We start from the raw sequence: 13,813 nt of genomic DNA, 5'->3' as shown, positions 1-13,813 counted from the left end.
TGTGACCCCGGCTACACTGGCGAGGACTGTGGTACGCGGAGCTGCCCCTGGGACTGTGGCGAGGGCGGGCGCTGCGTGGACGGCCGCTGCGTGTGCTGGCCCGGGTACGCGGGCGAGGACTGCAGCACGCGGACATGTCCGAGGGACTGCCGGGGCCGCGGGCGCTGCGAGGACGGCGAATGCATTTGCGACGCGGGCTACAGCGGGGACGATTGCGGCGTGCGCAGCTGCCCTGGCGACTGCAGCCAGAGGGGCCGCTGCGAGGACGGCCGCTGCGTGTGCTGGCCGGGGTACACTGGACCTGACTGCGGCTCGCGCGCCTGCCCACGCGACTGTCGGGGTCGCGGGCGCTGCGAGAACGGCGTGTGTGTTTGCAACGCGGGCTACAGCGGCGAGGACTGCGGTGTGCGCAGCTGTCCTGGGGACTGCAGTGGCCGTGGCCGCTGTGAGAGTGGCCGCTGCGTGTGCTGGCCGGGGTACACAGGCCGGGACTGCGGCACGCGCGCCTGCCCTGGCGACTGTCGCGGTCGCGGGCGCTGCGTGGATGGCCGATGCGTGTGCAACCCGGGCTTCACCGGTGAGGACTGTGGGAGCCGTCGCTGTCCCGGGGACTGCCGTGGGCACGGCCGTTGCGAGGACGGCGTGTGCGTGTGTGACTCAGGCTACTCAGGGGAAGACTGCAGCACGCGCAGCTGCCCCGGGGACTGCCGAGGCCGTGGCCGCTGCCTAGATGGGCGCTGTGAGTGCGAGGACGACTACTCTGGCGAGGACTGCGGTGTGAGGCGGTGCCCGCGCGACTGCAGCCAGCACGGCGTGTGCCAGGACGGTGTGTGCGTCTGCTGGGAAGGCTACGTGGGTGAGGACTGCAGCATCCGCACCTGCCCCTCCAACTGCCACGGAAGGGGCCGCTGTGACGAGGGGCGCTGCCTGTGCAATCCAGGCTACACCGGCCCCGCCTGTGCCACCCGCACGTGCCCAGCTGACTGCCGTGGACGTGGGCGTTGTGTGCAGGGAGTATGCCTGTGCCACGTGGGCTATGGCGGTGAGGACTGCGGGCAGGAAGAGCCTCCAGCCAGCGCCTGCCCTGGAGGCTGTGGGCCCCGGGAACTGTGCCGTGCAGGCCAGTGTGTGTGTGTAGAGGGCTTCCGAGGCCCTGACTGTGCCATCCAGACATGCCCAGGGGACTGCCGTGGCCGAGGAGAGTGTCTTGATGGCAGCTGTGTCTGCAAAGAAGGGTATGCCGGTGAAGACTGCGGGGAAGGTGAGCAGCCAGCCTTACCCAATGTGCTCTGGGACCGAGGTTTTGTGATCAGGTGCCATGGGGAAGACCTGAGCCTGAGGAAGAGTGGAGGGAGAGCATGTCATTCGGAGGAGCCAGTGTCCACCAGGGGCAGCAGAACCACAGGGGTTGCCAGTGGGCAGGACTGGCCTTCAGATCTCTGAGGATCAGGTTGGGGCCCATTTAGTTGCATTTAGGGAGATTTTGTGCTCCTGAAGATGGAGAGAAGGTGAAGGAGACCCAAGCCCTGCTCAGCCCTCTGTCAGCTATTCCTCACTAGCAGAGAGGAGCGGAAGTTGGGATGGGCCTCTTGGATATCCCTGAGTGAAAGGGGCTGTGGGTAGGGGTGGCTGCCTTGTGCTAACCAGCTTTCCCTACCCCATTCTCTTGGGCAGAGGTGCCAGCCATTGAAGGCATGAGGATGCATCTCCTAGAGGAGACAACAGTTCGGACAGAGTGGACCCGGGCTCCTGGCCCCGTGGATGCCTATGAAATTCAATTCATCCCCACGGTGAGAGACATGCCAAGCTCCAGGAAGAGACTGAGTGGGCGGGACAGGGTGGGGGGGCAGGGCTCACCTCCTGCCGGAAGTTCCAGGTAATCATTGGTTGAATCCAGATGGCTGGGTTCCAGAAGCTGCTGTAAAGAGCTTCTTAGCCTGCTTGACACTGGGCGCTGAGGCCTCTGCAGCATCTCCAGCAAGCATTGGTGCCACGCAATTGGAACACCTGGCAACAGGGAGCTCAATACTTCCTGAGGCTGTGCAGTCCGTTGTTGATCATCACTGTTAGTTGTGGCTGTTGTTGCAGAATCCCAGTCTGCCCTCATTCTAACACCGTCTGTTGGCCCTAGCTGGGTATTCATCAGCAGCTGGAATGCTTTTTGCTTCCCCTGTGTCCCACCCCACAGGCCCTCAGGTGGGGATACCAGCCTGGTGTCTTCATTCCTCAGGCAAAACCTTCCAGTTTCTTCACCCCTTTCCCCTAAGTCTTTGTTCTCTGAATCTTTTACCTTCCTGTGCCTCTTGCTTTTTTCATGTTCCCCCAAAATGTGGGGGCAAAGCGGGGCCCACTGGCTTACCCTGGATTTCTTAGCCCTTTTCTCAGAGTCAGCATATATTAACTTGTAGTCACACAAGCAGGCAGCTGCTTTGGTCATATTTGTTTTTGTTTTTGAGACAGAGTTTCACTCTTGTTACCCAGGCTGGAGTGCAATGGCGCGATCTTGGCTTACCGCAACCTCCGCCTCCTGGGTTCAGGCAATTCTCCTGCCTCAGCGTCCTCAGTAGCTGGGATTACAGGCATGCGCCACCACGCCCAGCTAATGTTTTGTATTTTTAGTAGAGACGGGGTTTCACCATGTTGACCAGGATGGTCTCAATCTCTTGACCTCATGATCCACCCACCTCGGCCTCCCAAAGTGCTGGGATTACAGGCTTGAGCCACCGCGCCCGGCCCATATTTATTTTTTTAAGTAACTTTTCATTATAAAAGTAATATAGGCCCAGTGCAGAAAATTTAGAAAACACAGATTAGCAAGGAAAAAACATGGAAGGAAGGGAAGAAGAAAGGTAGGAAAGAAGACAACATTCAACTATATACACTTTTTCTTTTCACCTAAATATAGGCCTTTGCATTTGGCCCTGTTCAATGTTATCTTTTTAGTTTGGGCCAAGCTGTCTAGGCTGTTGCAATAATTTTGAGGCTGTGAACTTCATCTCCCACCTCCTTGTCATCAACACATGCAAACTAGTTTTTTCTCTGTCTCCCTCCAACTTGCTTTTTTTTTTTTTTTGACACAGTGTCTCCCTCTGTGGTCCAGGAGCGAGTGCAGTGGTGCCGTCTCAGCTCACTGCAATCTCTGCATCCCAGGCTCATATCATTCTTCACCTCAGCCTCCAGAGTACCTGGGACTACAGGCATGCACCACCTTACCCTGCTAATGTTTGTATTTTCAGTAGAGACGGGGTTTCTCCATGTTGCATGCCCAGGCTGATCCTGAACTCCTGGGCTCAAGTGATCGGCTCACCTCAGCTTCCCAAAGTGCTGGGATTACAGGCATGAGCCACCATGCCTGACCATCCAGCTTGCTCTTAAAACATTAGAGGGAACACCCTAAGGACAAAGCCTTGTGGTCACTCATTTGGGACCTCCCTTTGTGCAGATTGGACTTTTAAGAGATGGTCATTTCCCCAGCTCCAAATCTTCTGACATTTCTACCATCCAATTCATGTTTTCCTGAATCATCCCACAAATGCCATGGGGTGTGGGCCCTCATCTTCATCAGTTGAGCCAGGACTCTGTAAAAATAACTCCCCGGACCTGAAGCCTCGGAAGGCACTAGGACAGAAGGGGGCAGCTCAGAGGGACTGTCTGTCATCCTCACTCCACTTTGCCTTGTCTTCTCATTACACCCCTCAGGCCAGACCCCTGCCGTGTTCTGTCTCACCTCACTCTGCAGCCAAAGCAGAAGCAGAAATCTCTACTTTGTGGCGCAACCAAGATAGCTTGGATTTTTTTCTTCTGCTTAAACATCTTTTTTTTTTTTTTTTTTTTTGGTTATAAAAATAATTTAATCACGGGACAAGAATTTGGCAACTAGAGAAAAGAAAAACAATTTGGCCGCTGCTCACTAAAACAAGCACTGCTAACATTTTAAAGTGTTTCTCCCACTCTCTTCTCTGTGTACATTATTTACATAGCTCTAATCTTGAAAGGTTGGGACTTTGAAAAGGAACTTTCCTAAGAACTTCAGGGAAAGAAGAACTAAAATAAACACTTGAGATAAGAGGAGTTTTAGTGCAGCAGATGTCTCCTGCTCTGAGTAAATAAATACACACCCATCCTTGGTGTTGTCAAGGCGCCACTTTCCACTTGAAGCCCTAGACCTTCTCCCTTGCTCAGAGCTAGGGTGGTGGTGCCAGGTTGGCCTATGCCAGGCTTGGCCATGTTCTTAGCTCATCCATTCTGCTCTGGGTATGGGTGTCTGTCACATTCTGGGTCTTCTCTGAGCCTAAGTATGGAAGACACTCCTGTAAAGTTGGTTCCCCAGACACTCCTCTTGGGCCTGTGCTAATGACCCTTACACTATGCTTTCCACTCTCTCTAGCTGGCCCCTGGCATTGTACCTTCTGCCTTGGCAAGTGTTTTCTGTCCATTTCTTTGGGCACAGAGTATATTGAGTAGCTGTCTGTCCTCTGGCTGCTGCTGTCATCCTAGAAGCCTATCTCTATCTCTTTCCTTCCCTCTTCCCAGAAGCACTTCTCTCTCAAAGCCCAAACTCTGCTATTCCAGATCAAGGAACACACCTAGTTACTGGAATTATTGTTACTATTATTATTATTTTGAGATGAAATTTCACTCTTGTTGCCCAGGCTGGAGTGCAATGGTGGGATCTCGGCTCACCGCAGCCTCTGCCTCCCGAATTCAAGCGATTCTCCTGTCTCAGCCTCCCGAGTAGCTGGGATTACAGGCATGCACCACCATGCTCGGCTAATTTTGTATTTTTAGTAGAGATGGGTTTTCTTCATGTTGGTCAGGCTGGTCTTGAACTTCAATCTCAGGTGATCCGCTTGCCTCGACTTCCCAAAGTGCTGGGATTTCAGGCGTGAGCCACCGCACCCAGCCGGAATTATTATTATTATTATTATTTTTCTTTTTTTGAGACGGAGTTTCACTCTTGTTACCCAGGCTGGAGTGCAATGTTGCGATCTCAGGTCACCGCAACCTCCACCTCCTAGGTTCAAGCAATTCTCCTGCCTTAGCCCCCCGAGTAGCTGGGACTACAGGCATGTGCCACCATGCCCAGCTAATTTTTGTATTTTTAGTAGAGATGGGATTTCACCACGTTGACCAGATGGTCTCCATCTCTTGACCTCGCGATCCACCTGCCTCGGCCTCCCAAAGTGCTGGGATTATAGGCGTGAGCCACCGCGCCCGGCCTCCAGCCGGAATTATTTTTCAGAATGCAGAAGGTTTCTCTTCTCCCTGCATATGTGGCATTGTTACTCTGACTCAGTGATTCTCAAAGTGTGTTCCCTGGACCTGCATCATCAGCATCACCTGGGGTATGTTAGGAATGCAGATCCTCAGACTCCCCTCCCCAGATCTCCTGAGTCAGGAGGTTTGGGCATAGAGCCCAGTAATCTGTATTGCAATAAGCCCTCCAGGCGATTCTGACATACCTCCAGCCTGAGGCCCACGAAGTGAGGGAACGTTGTTATTCTGCAGAATGCTAGCTCCTCTATGAATGTGAGAGAAAGCATAGGGAATCTGAGGGAGGTGCGTTCTTGAATCAGAAAGAAGTTCAGATATTCCTTGTCTGGGTGTGTGCTGCAGCCTGGAAACCAGGGTCATGCCAAGTGTTCACTGGGACACAACACCTTGCAGCCTCGAAGAAGTTTTTGCTTGGGTCTAGTCTAAAAACAGAGATGTATTGGGATAAGGTTTAAAACTTGCCAAGAACAAAATCAGTGACGCAGGCCGGGCACAGTGGCTCCTACCTGTAATCCCAGCGTTTTGGGAGGCCAAAGTGGGTGAATCACCTGAGGTCAGGAGTTTGAGTAACTCCTTCACTGTGTTGGTCAGGAGCATGACCAACATAGGGAAACTCCATCTCTACTAAAAATACAACATTTTTGGTAGAGTGGTGTATGCCTGTAATTCCAGCTACTTGGAAGGCTAAGGCAGGAGAATCACTCGAATCTGGGAGGTGGAGGTTGCAATGAGCCAAGATCATGCCATTACACTCCAGCCTGGGTGACAAGAGCAAAACTCTGTCTAAAAAAAATCAGTGAAGCAGCCAAGCTTTACCAAGGGGCAGAGCCAGCTGCCAGCATCTGTTTAGAAAGCCTGCTTCAGACTAGCAAGATGGTTCTAGGAGACGTGGGAGACGTGGGTTAGGTTGATGGACTTTCAGGGGACTATTCCTAGGTGGATCTCAGGAGGAACTAAAAGGTGTCTAAAGGATAATATAGGTTGATCTTATGGAAGAAGGAGAACTCTGGGGCTAGGCTTGCCTCACTGAAAGAACCAGACATCATCAGGGAGCATCCAGGGTGTGTGTGTGTTGAGGCGGTGGGGATGGGGTAGGTATGGATAAAGAGAAAGAGACACAAACACAGAGAGAAAATGAACAAAGAAATTCTGGGAAGGGTAAAGATTTCATGAGTCTTGAGTTGGGTTTAACCCAAGGCTTCCTAGGCTGGGGTACACTAGGGCAGGGTGAGTAGGAGAGGGCTGGAGGTCCTGTGTGTCTAGGAAAACTTTTCAGCCCAGAAAACTGACAAAGCTTTATTTCATCCTCAACCCAGACATCTCTACGTGGCTTTCTCATCTGGTTTTATACTTTAATATTTACTATGTTGATTTCCCCACAGTTCTCTTGGTTTAGGAGAGTACCTTTTGAAATTTCCAATCCTACTTGGCTGAATGGAGGTGTCCCCATCACGGCCAACATAGCTAAGCAGAACAGAGCGTCCTTAGCGGCCGTCCTGGCTGGACAGCGCATCGAAATGTGGGGCTGTTAGAATGCTCACAGATGTCCAGTTCCTCCTGTTTCCCTAGCAGTGGGCGCTCTAGGAGACCCTGCCTGGAGCAGGGCCAGTAGATTTCCTTTGGTGCCACCACACATAATCATAATACCTTAAATGTACACTTGTAGGAGGGTTGTTTTCTCACAGGCATTTGCTAAGCATAGAGATTGTTGTATCTCATAAAATTCAAGATGTGGCCATATGTTTAGCTACTAGAGTATGAGCTACCTGAGGACAGGGACCATATATTTTATTTTTGTGTCTCCAATGCCCAGCATGATGCCAGGTACAAAATCAACAATCAGGAAACATATCTGTGGAACTTTGAGCAGATGGGTCTTGTTTTGAGGAGCGTACGCCGGGTGTGGTGGCTCATGCCTGTAATCCTAGCACTTTGGGAGGCCAAGGTGGGTGGATCACCTGAGGTCAGGAGTTCAAACCAGACTGGCCATCATGGTGAAACCCCATCTTTAAAAAAAAAAATAAAAAAAAATAAAAAAAAGAGGAGCCTACAAGCCTGCTGAAGAGATAAGAAAAGTCCCTCAAGGGGAGGGTTGTGATGTGGGTCACAATCCTATTACACAGCCACAAGCAGGCATCTGCCGGGAGGTTCAGGCTGAGGGAGACCCTTTAAGGAGAAAGTGCAACTTGAAGGGGTATCCTTGATCTACTTCATTTGTTCTGAAAGGACTGAGCTTAGGAGAAGGCTCCTCATATCCAGGTAGTCAGAGTTGCTAGGGCAAAGCCAGAGGGAGAGTCCTGGTGCGTGTTGGGTGGAATTCTGGCAGATGAACAGGGGGTGCCCATGACAGGGGATTCTGGGATCACACTGTCAGGGCCTAAATCCTTGGCACTTTCTTGGTGTTGGTGACCTTGGCAGGATACTTGTCCTACTATGTCTCTGTTTTTTTATCTGTGAAGTGGGACTAATAGAACCTGTTTCAGAGGGTTGTGAGAATGAAGTGAGTTCATGTATGTAAATTGCCTAGAACAGTGGCTGGCAAGGAGTTAGTGCTCTCAGCATGTTTGCTGTTACTGCCTGTGCTCCCCAGCTTGTACAGGGCCAAGTTCCACACAGTCCCACGTTGAAACTGTTTAGAATTGGAGAAAGAAGAGATAAGGGGGATTGAGCAGCAGAGGCGAGAGTGCCAGCCCCTGAACCACCTGGTGCTCCCTCTCACAGACAGAGGGGGCGAGCCCCCCATTCACAGCACGGGTTCCAAGCTCTGCCTCAGCCTATGACCAGAGAGGACTGGCCCCTGGACAGGAGTACCAGGTCACTGTCCGAGCCCTTCGAGGGACCAGCTGGGGCCCTCCTGCCTCCAAGACCATCACCACCAGTGAGAGCTGGGGCTGCGGGGGCTGGCGTCCTGGGTGGAGATCCAGACTGGAGAGGGAATCTGCCTTCCAGAGGGAGAGGGGAGGGGCTGGATGGGGGCTAGGCTCTTAGAAGGAAAGCTGATAACTGAAGAACCAGACACCCACCTGAGCCCTCCTCTCTTTTAACTTGGCTAGTGATTGATGGGCCCCAGGACCTCCGAGTGGTGGCTGTGACGCCAACAACACTGGACCTCAGCTGGCTGCGTCCCCAGGCCGAGGTGGACCGATTTGTGGTGTCCTATGTCAGTGCTGGCAACCAGAGGGTACGGCTGGAAGTGCCCCCTGAAGCAGACAGGACACTGCTGACTGACCTGATGCCAGGCGTGGAATATGTGGTGACTGTCACTGCGGAGCGGGGCCGGGCAGTCAGCTACCCGGCTTCTGTCAGGGCCAACACAGGTATGGCTGGCCAGAGGTTAGGGAAGCGCCCTGGTTTCCCAACCTTGGATCCTCCTTCTCAGGAGCCCAGGCCCAGGGCTCACAGGCTCCCCTGAATGCATCTGGCAGGTGTGTGGCAGTCTCCAGGCACCTGCTGGGGGCCTTGCTTTGTCCTGAGGCCACTGGGGAGACAGAGCCCTCAGATGCCTGGAGTCCTGTAAGAAAGCTGCAGGTTAGACTATGGAAGGAACCGCCCCAGGGACAGAAGTGAATAGGAGATGCTGTCTGACCCAGCCAGTTAAGGGACGTTTGTATTTACATTTAGGTACAGGGAAAGGCCTTGTGCTGATGGATCTTGTGGGACTGGAATTAGGCAGATTAGCGATCGTCAGTCTTGTTGACTTCAGGATTGGGATTGCTGGGAGGTGGGTCTCACAGCAGTGATTTTCCACTAAACCTCAAGGTTTCTTAACAGATACCTGGATATTTCTTTTCTTTTCCTGTGACCCAGGACACCCATCTCGCTGTAGCTCATTTTCTCTTCCCTGACTCCCTCTTCTCTTCTTCAGCTACAGGGCCCCACCCATGGGCTTGTCTCTTCTTTCTAGGGCACCAACAGTGGTGGGCTTGGAGGGGGATGGGGGGGACTCGGGGACACTGACCGATTTCCCTCCGTTCTCTTTCCAGGTGGGGCTGGGGCACAGGGAAGAGGCCTCTGGCTCTGGTGGGAGGGATAGGGGAGGGGCTGCCGCGGGGAGAAGTGCCGGAGGGAGCTGCCACTGACCTGTTCTCCTCCCCTTTTTCGCTCCTGGCAGCACCAGGCCACTACAGTTACCCGGAGGTGCGCCCCCCATCCCCGCCCCCCAAGCCCCAGTCCCGGCCAGCCCCAGCCCCGCGTCCCCCGCGTCCCCCACAGCCCCTTCGGCCCTCGAGGCCCGCAGAGGAAGGCGAGGAGGAGCCCCGGCCCCGGCCAAGCTCGTCCCAGCCCCCACGGCGGCCTTGGGGCAACCTGACGGCCGAGCTGGGCCGCTTCCGCGGCACGGTGCAGGACCTGGAGCGCCACCTGCGGGCTCACGGCTACCCACTGCGGGCCAACCAGACTTACACGTCGGTGGCCCGCCACATCCATGAATACTTGCAGCGGCGTCGGGCGGCCGCCGCCCCCGCCGGCTCCCCAGCACCCCCGCCCCGCCACCCCCGCCCCACCGCCAGCCCCGACCCCGGCACCAGGAAGCGGGACTCCAACCAGGGCATCTACGGCCCCTCGCCTGAAGGTGTCGACCGGGTGGCTGCGCCCCGCCACCCCAAGCCTGAGGTGCTGGGCAGTTCCGCTGACGGCGCGCTCCTCGTGTCTCTCGACGGGCTCCGCGGCCAGTTCGAGCGCGTGGTGCTGCGCTGGCGGCCTCAGCCGCCTGCAGAGGGCCCCGGCGGTGAGCTGACCGTGCCGGGCACCACGCGCACCGTCAGCCTGCCCGACCTCAGGCCCGGCACCACCTACCACGTGGAGGTCCACGGGGTGCGGGCGGGGCAGACCTCCAAGTCCTACGCCTTCATCACCACCACAGGTAGCGTGGGCTGGGGCCACGGGACACCCATCCCCTGTCCAGCCTCACCTGCCGTTGGAGCCTGCATTCACGAGTTCCTCCCCTGCCACCCCCCACTGCACCCTTCTACCTTCAGGCCCTAGTACCTGGTTCAGGCTCCAGGGGGCCCCGGGACAAAGCACGAGTCCAGTGTCCCTAGAAGATGTCTTCACCCCAGGGTCCTGGCATCATCCTGTGGATGCCTAAGGTCAAGGCGGCTGGGTCTTTGGGGTTCCCGGGTCGCTTCAGGATTGCTGTTTTAGGCAATAGACGAGGATGTGGTTGGGGCACCTGCAAAGATTCACTGGAGCGGTTTGAGTGGGCTGGGAATTGAAAACAGTGATTCCCTGTCTGACTCACTGTGGTGAGGGTGGCTGAAGACTGTGGTTAGTGGTTACTGTTTTCCACAATTTGGCCTTGACCTTGAAGAGACTCATCAGAACTGCGTGGGGGTGGCCTGGGTGCCATCAGGCAGCAACTGGATGTGGGGGATGAAACCACTGCTTCCTGAGCTGGCTTTTCAGACCTCCTGGCTCACTTTATGCTGGTCTCTCCCACAGGAACGATGTCTGGGCTTGGGGAAGGGCACCCTGTGGCTGCTGTCGGGAGGGTGGTGGACCTGTTCTTCCCCCATAGGGCCCAGATGCCACCTGACCTGGATGTCCACCTGCACGCCCTCTCTTTCTTCCCACTGCCCACTCTCCTCTTGCATCCTCCTTCTCTAACACCACTGTCTTTCTTCCAGGCTTCTCACTGCAGCACTAATGGAAGCCACCTGACCACCACCCAGTTGGGGGGGGGGTGTATGTGGGGAGGAGCATGGAAGTCTCTGGGGGCTAGAGGTCATGGAAGCCTTGTGGGATGAGGGATAGCAGAATTTATTTTACTTATTACCTGCCTGAAGCACAGGCCTGTCTGCTCAGGAATGGTAGATGGGGGTGTTTGTAGGACTGGCTGACCTTTGGGAGGAGGGGTGGCCCAAGTGATGGAACCAGAAGTAGAAGAGTGGAGGGTCTCAAGGCTGTTAAGAGGCTGGAGGGCAGAGCCTGAGGACTGGGGATTCCTTTCTAGTTCTCATACTGGACTCTCCTCTTTTTCTCACCCTGCCCCTTCCTAGGGTCCTCACCCTCTGGCCTCTTGGGGACTACTGACGAGCCTCCTCCCTCAGGCCCCTCGACAACCCAAGGGGCCCAGGCCCCTCTCCTGCAGCAGCGCCCCCAGGAGCTGGGAGAGTTGAGGGTGCTGGGCAGAGATGAGACAGGGCGCCTCCATGTGGCCTGGACAGCCCAGCCCGACACCTTTGCCCACTTCCAACTGCGCCTGAGGGTGCCCGAGGGGCCGGGGGCACATGAGGAACTGCTGCCAGGGGACGTCCGCCAGGCTCTGGTGCCTCCACCCGCTCCTGGATCCCCCTATGAGCTGTCACTTCGTGGGGTCCCTCCTGGGCGCAAGCCCTCTGACCCCATCATCTACCAAGGCATTATGGGTACATCCTGGACTTTGCTCAGATCAGTATCCTGAGTTTGGGGAAGAAGCTGGGGCTATTGGGCCTTCAGAGGTGGGATGGATATTGCGGGTCCAGTGAAGGGCAGGGGTGATGTTTGGCACTGGATAGAAGAAAAGGAAAGAAAAGGAATTGCAGGTTCATTGGGAAGACAATGGAGGGGGATCTTAAAACAATTATGAGGGTATGTGGTGAGAGGCGAAAGAGACAGAGGAAAAAAGCTCCACGGTTGGACAGAGATTCCAGGAGAGAGGCTGAAGTTCCCTGGCCCTCCACCTGTAGCTCTCCTTGCACTGTCCCCTCTTTGGTTGCTCCTCTAGCCTTCCCTGCCCTGCAGATCTTTCAGGGTGGGCATGGGAAGGCCTCTGGACACTGACCCTCAGCCCCCGACGCCTTGTCCCTGGGAGCCTGGTTTGCAGCGGACAGCAGTCCATGGTTCCGTCTGCCAGTTTCTGGTGGGGGTGAAGGCTCCTTGGGGCAGGGGCTCCACCACCATCAGGACTTCAGATATGGATGAGGTTTGCAGGGCCAGTGAAAGACAGGGCCCAGGTTACCTGACTTTCACATCCCCTCTTTGTTCCTCTCTGTGGGATCCCAAGCTCACCTCTGGAAGAGATCTCTAGTGAGAGAGAGAGCAGCTCAGGTGGGTGGAGGGGACTTCAGACTCCTCTGAAGCTGCAGCAGGGAGGCCTAAAACTCTCATGCAGAACCAGGGGGGACCTGAAACCCCCCCAAAGATCCTGGTGTGCAAAGGGACCAAGACCTTGTGAGAGATGGAGAAACTGTTGGAAGGGAAGGAGCGGAGATTGAGAGGGAACCAAATGTCCCTCTTCCAGGAAAGCTGGTCACAGAGGGCTGAGGGGCGGGGAAATAGAGTCTTCCAGGGAGGGAGCTATCCAGGATGGAGTGAGGTGGGCAGGGGAGAGGGAAGGAGACACAGACAAAAGAACGATTGAGTCCACTGTGCTTTGCTTTTGGCTCCCAAACTCCAGACACAGATGAGGAGAAGCCTGGGAAGTCCTCAGGCCCGCCACGCCTGGGTGAGCTGATGGTGACGGACAGGACCTCTGACACTTTGCTCCTGCGCTGGACAGTCCCCAAGGGCGAGTTTGACTCCTTCGTGATCCAGTACAAGGACAGGGACGGGCAGCCCCAGGTGGTGCCCGTGGAGGGGCCCCAGCGCTCGGCTGTCGTCACCTCCCTGGATCCTGGCCGCAAGTACAAATTTGTCCTGTATGGGTTCGTTGGCAAGAAGAGGCATGGTCCCCTGGTGGCTGAAGCCAAGACCTGTGAGTGACAACACTAATACCCTGCCCTCTGTACTGCCCTGAAGGAGGTTTTCTCAGTGCTTTGGGAACCCATTTGGGAGCTCCAGGAAAGCTTCTTGGAGGCAGTGGTGCATGAGCTGAATTCTGAAGGGAAGGTAGTGGTGGGGCAGGCACAGAGGTTGGGAAGCTCATTGCAGCCTGGGGGAGTCACAGTGAGCGAGGTGGGGAGAGCATGGCCAGCAGGAGAATCACTGCCACAGTTTCTTCCAGCTGGAGAACAGGGCATGCGGGGCTGCCAAAGGGCCTGGTCTCAGGGCTTTCTGGTTTGTGCTGAGGGGCTTGGGCCTCATTTGAAGACCCCTAGTGAAGTATTGGACTGAGTATGAAATTAAAAATAACACTAAGGCCGGGCGCGGTGGCTCAAGCCTGTAATCCCAGCACTTTGGGAGGCTAAGGCGGGTGAATCACGAGGTCAATAGATCAAGACCATCTTGGTCAACATGGTGAAACCCCGTCTCTATTAAAAATACAAAAAAATTAGCTGGGCATGGTGGTGCGTGCCTGTAATCCCAGCTACTCAGGAGGCTGAGGCAGGAGAATTGTCTGAACCCAGGAGGCGGAGGTTGCGGTGAGCCGAGATCGCGCCATTGCACTCCAGCCTGGGTAACATGAGTGAAACTCCATCTCAAAAAAAAAAAAAAAAACAAAACAAAACAAAACACTAAGACAAAGGTATGCCAAATTGCAGGGTCTTTTATTGTCGGCAGCCACAGAGAACTCACGTCTCTCCAACCTGTGGCCCCCAAGCTCAGGGAGAGAGGGGTTTTTAGGCTGAAAAACCGCATCCTGGTTTTAGGATTGAGAGGGTGAGGGGCGGGGGTGGGGCTG

At 55.1% G+C, this 13,813-nt stretch overlaps 1 protein-coding gene across 4 annotated transcripts in view; it reads left to right on the top strand.

Annotated features, from left to right (window-relative positions):
• The window catches only part of TNXB (tenascin XB), a 53,427-nt gene that overhangs the window by 12,093 nt on the left and 27,521 nt on the right, over positions 1-13,813 (top strand). For 3 of the 4 annotated variants that reach the window (XM_032269034.1, XM_032269032.1, XM_032269031.1), the window contains exons 3-9: positions 1-1,261; positions 1,675-1,790; positions 7,996-8,152; positions 8,328-8,591; positions 9,386-10,135; positions 11,271-11,639; positions 12,650-12,946. The exon at positions 1-1,261 is cut by the window's left edge and continues 449 nt beyond it. In XM_032269034.1, coding sequence (XP_032124925.1) covers positions 1-1,261; positions 1,675-1,790; positions 7,996-8,152; positions 8,328-8,591; positions 9,386-10,135; positions 11,271-11,639; positions 12,650-12,946 — 3,214 coding nt within the window. The remainder of the gene's footprint in view (positions 1,262-1,674; positions 1,791-7,995; positions 8,153-8,327; positions 8,592-9,385; positions 10,136-11,270; positions 11,640-12,649; positions 12,947-13,813) is intronic. The other variant, XM_032269033.1, reaches the window with a different exon arrangement.

The sequence above is a fragment of the Sapajus apella genome, unplaced genomic scaffold, assembly GCF_009761245.1.
Source record: "Sapajus apella isolate SASKATOON/1434 unplaced genomic scaffold, GSC_monkey_1.0 scaffold188, whole genome shotgun sequence".
In the NCBI taxonomy this organism is placed as follows: domain Eukaryota; kingdom Metazoa; phylum Chordata; class Mammalia; order Primates; family Cebidae; genus Sapajus; species Sapajus apella.
The sequence above is the reverse complement of the archived record's forward strand: the minus strand, read 5'-3'. Positions and strand labels throughout refer to the sequence as shown.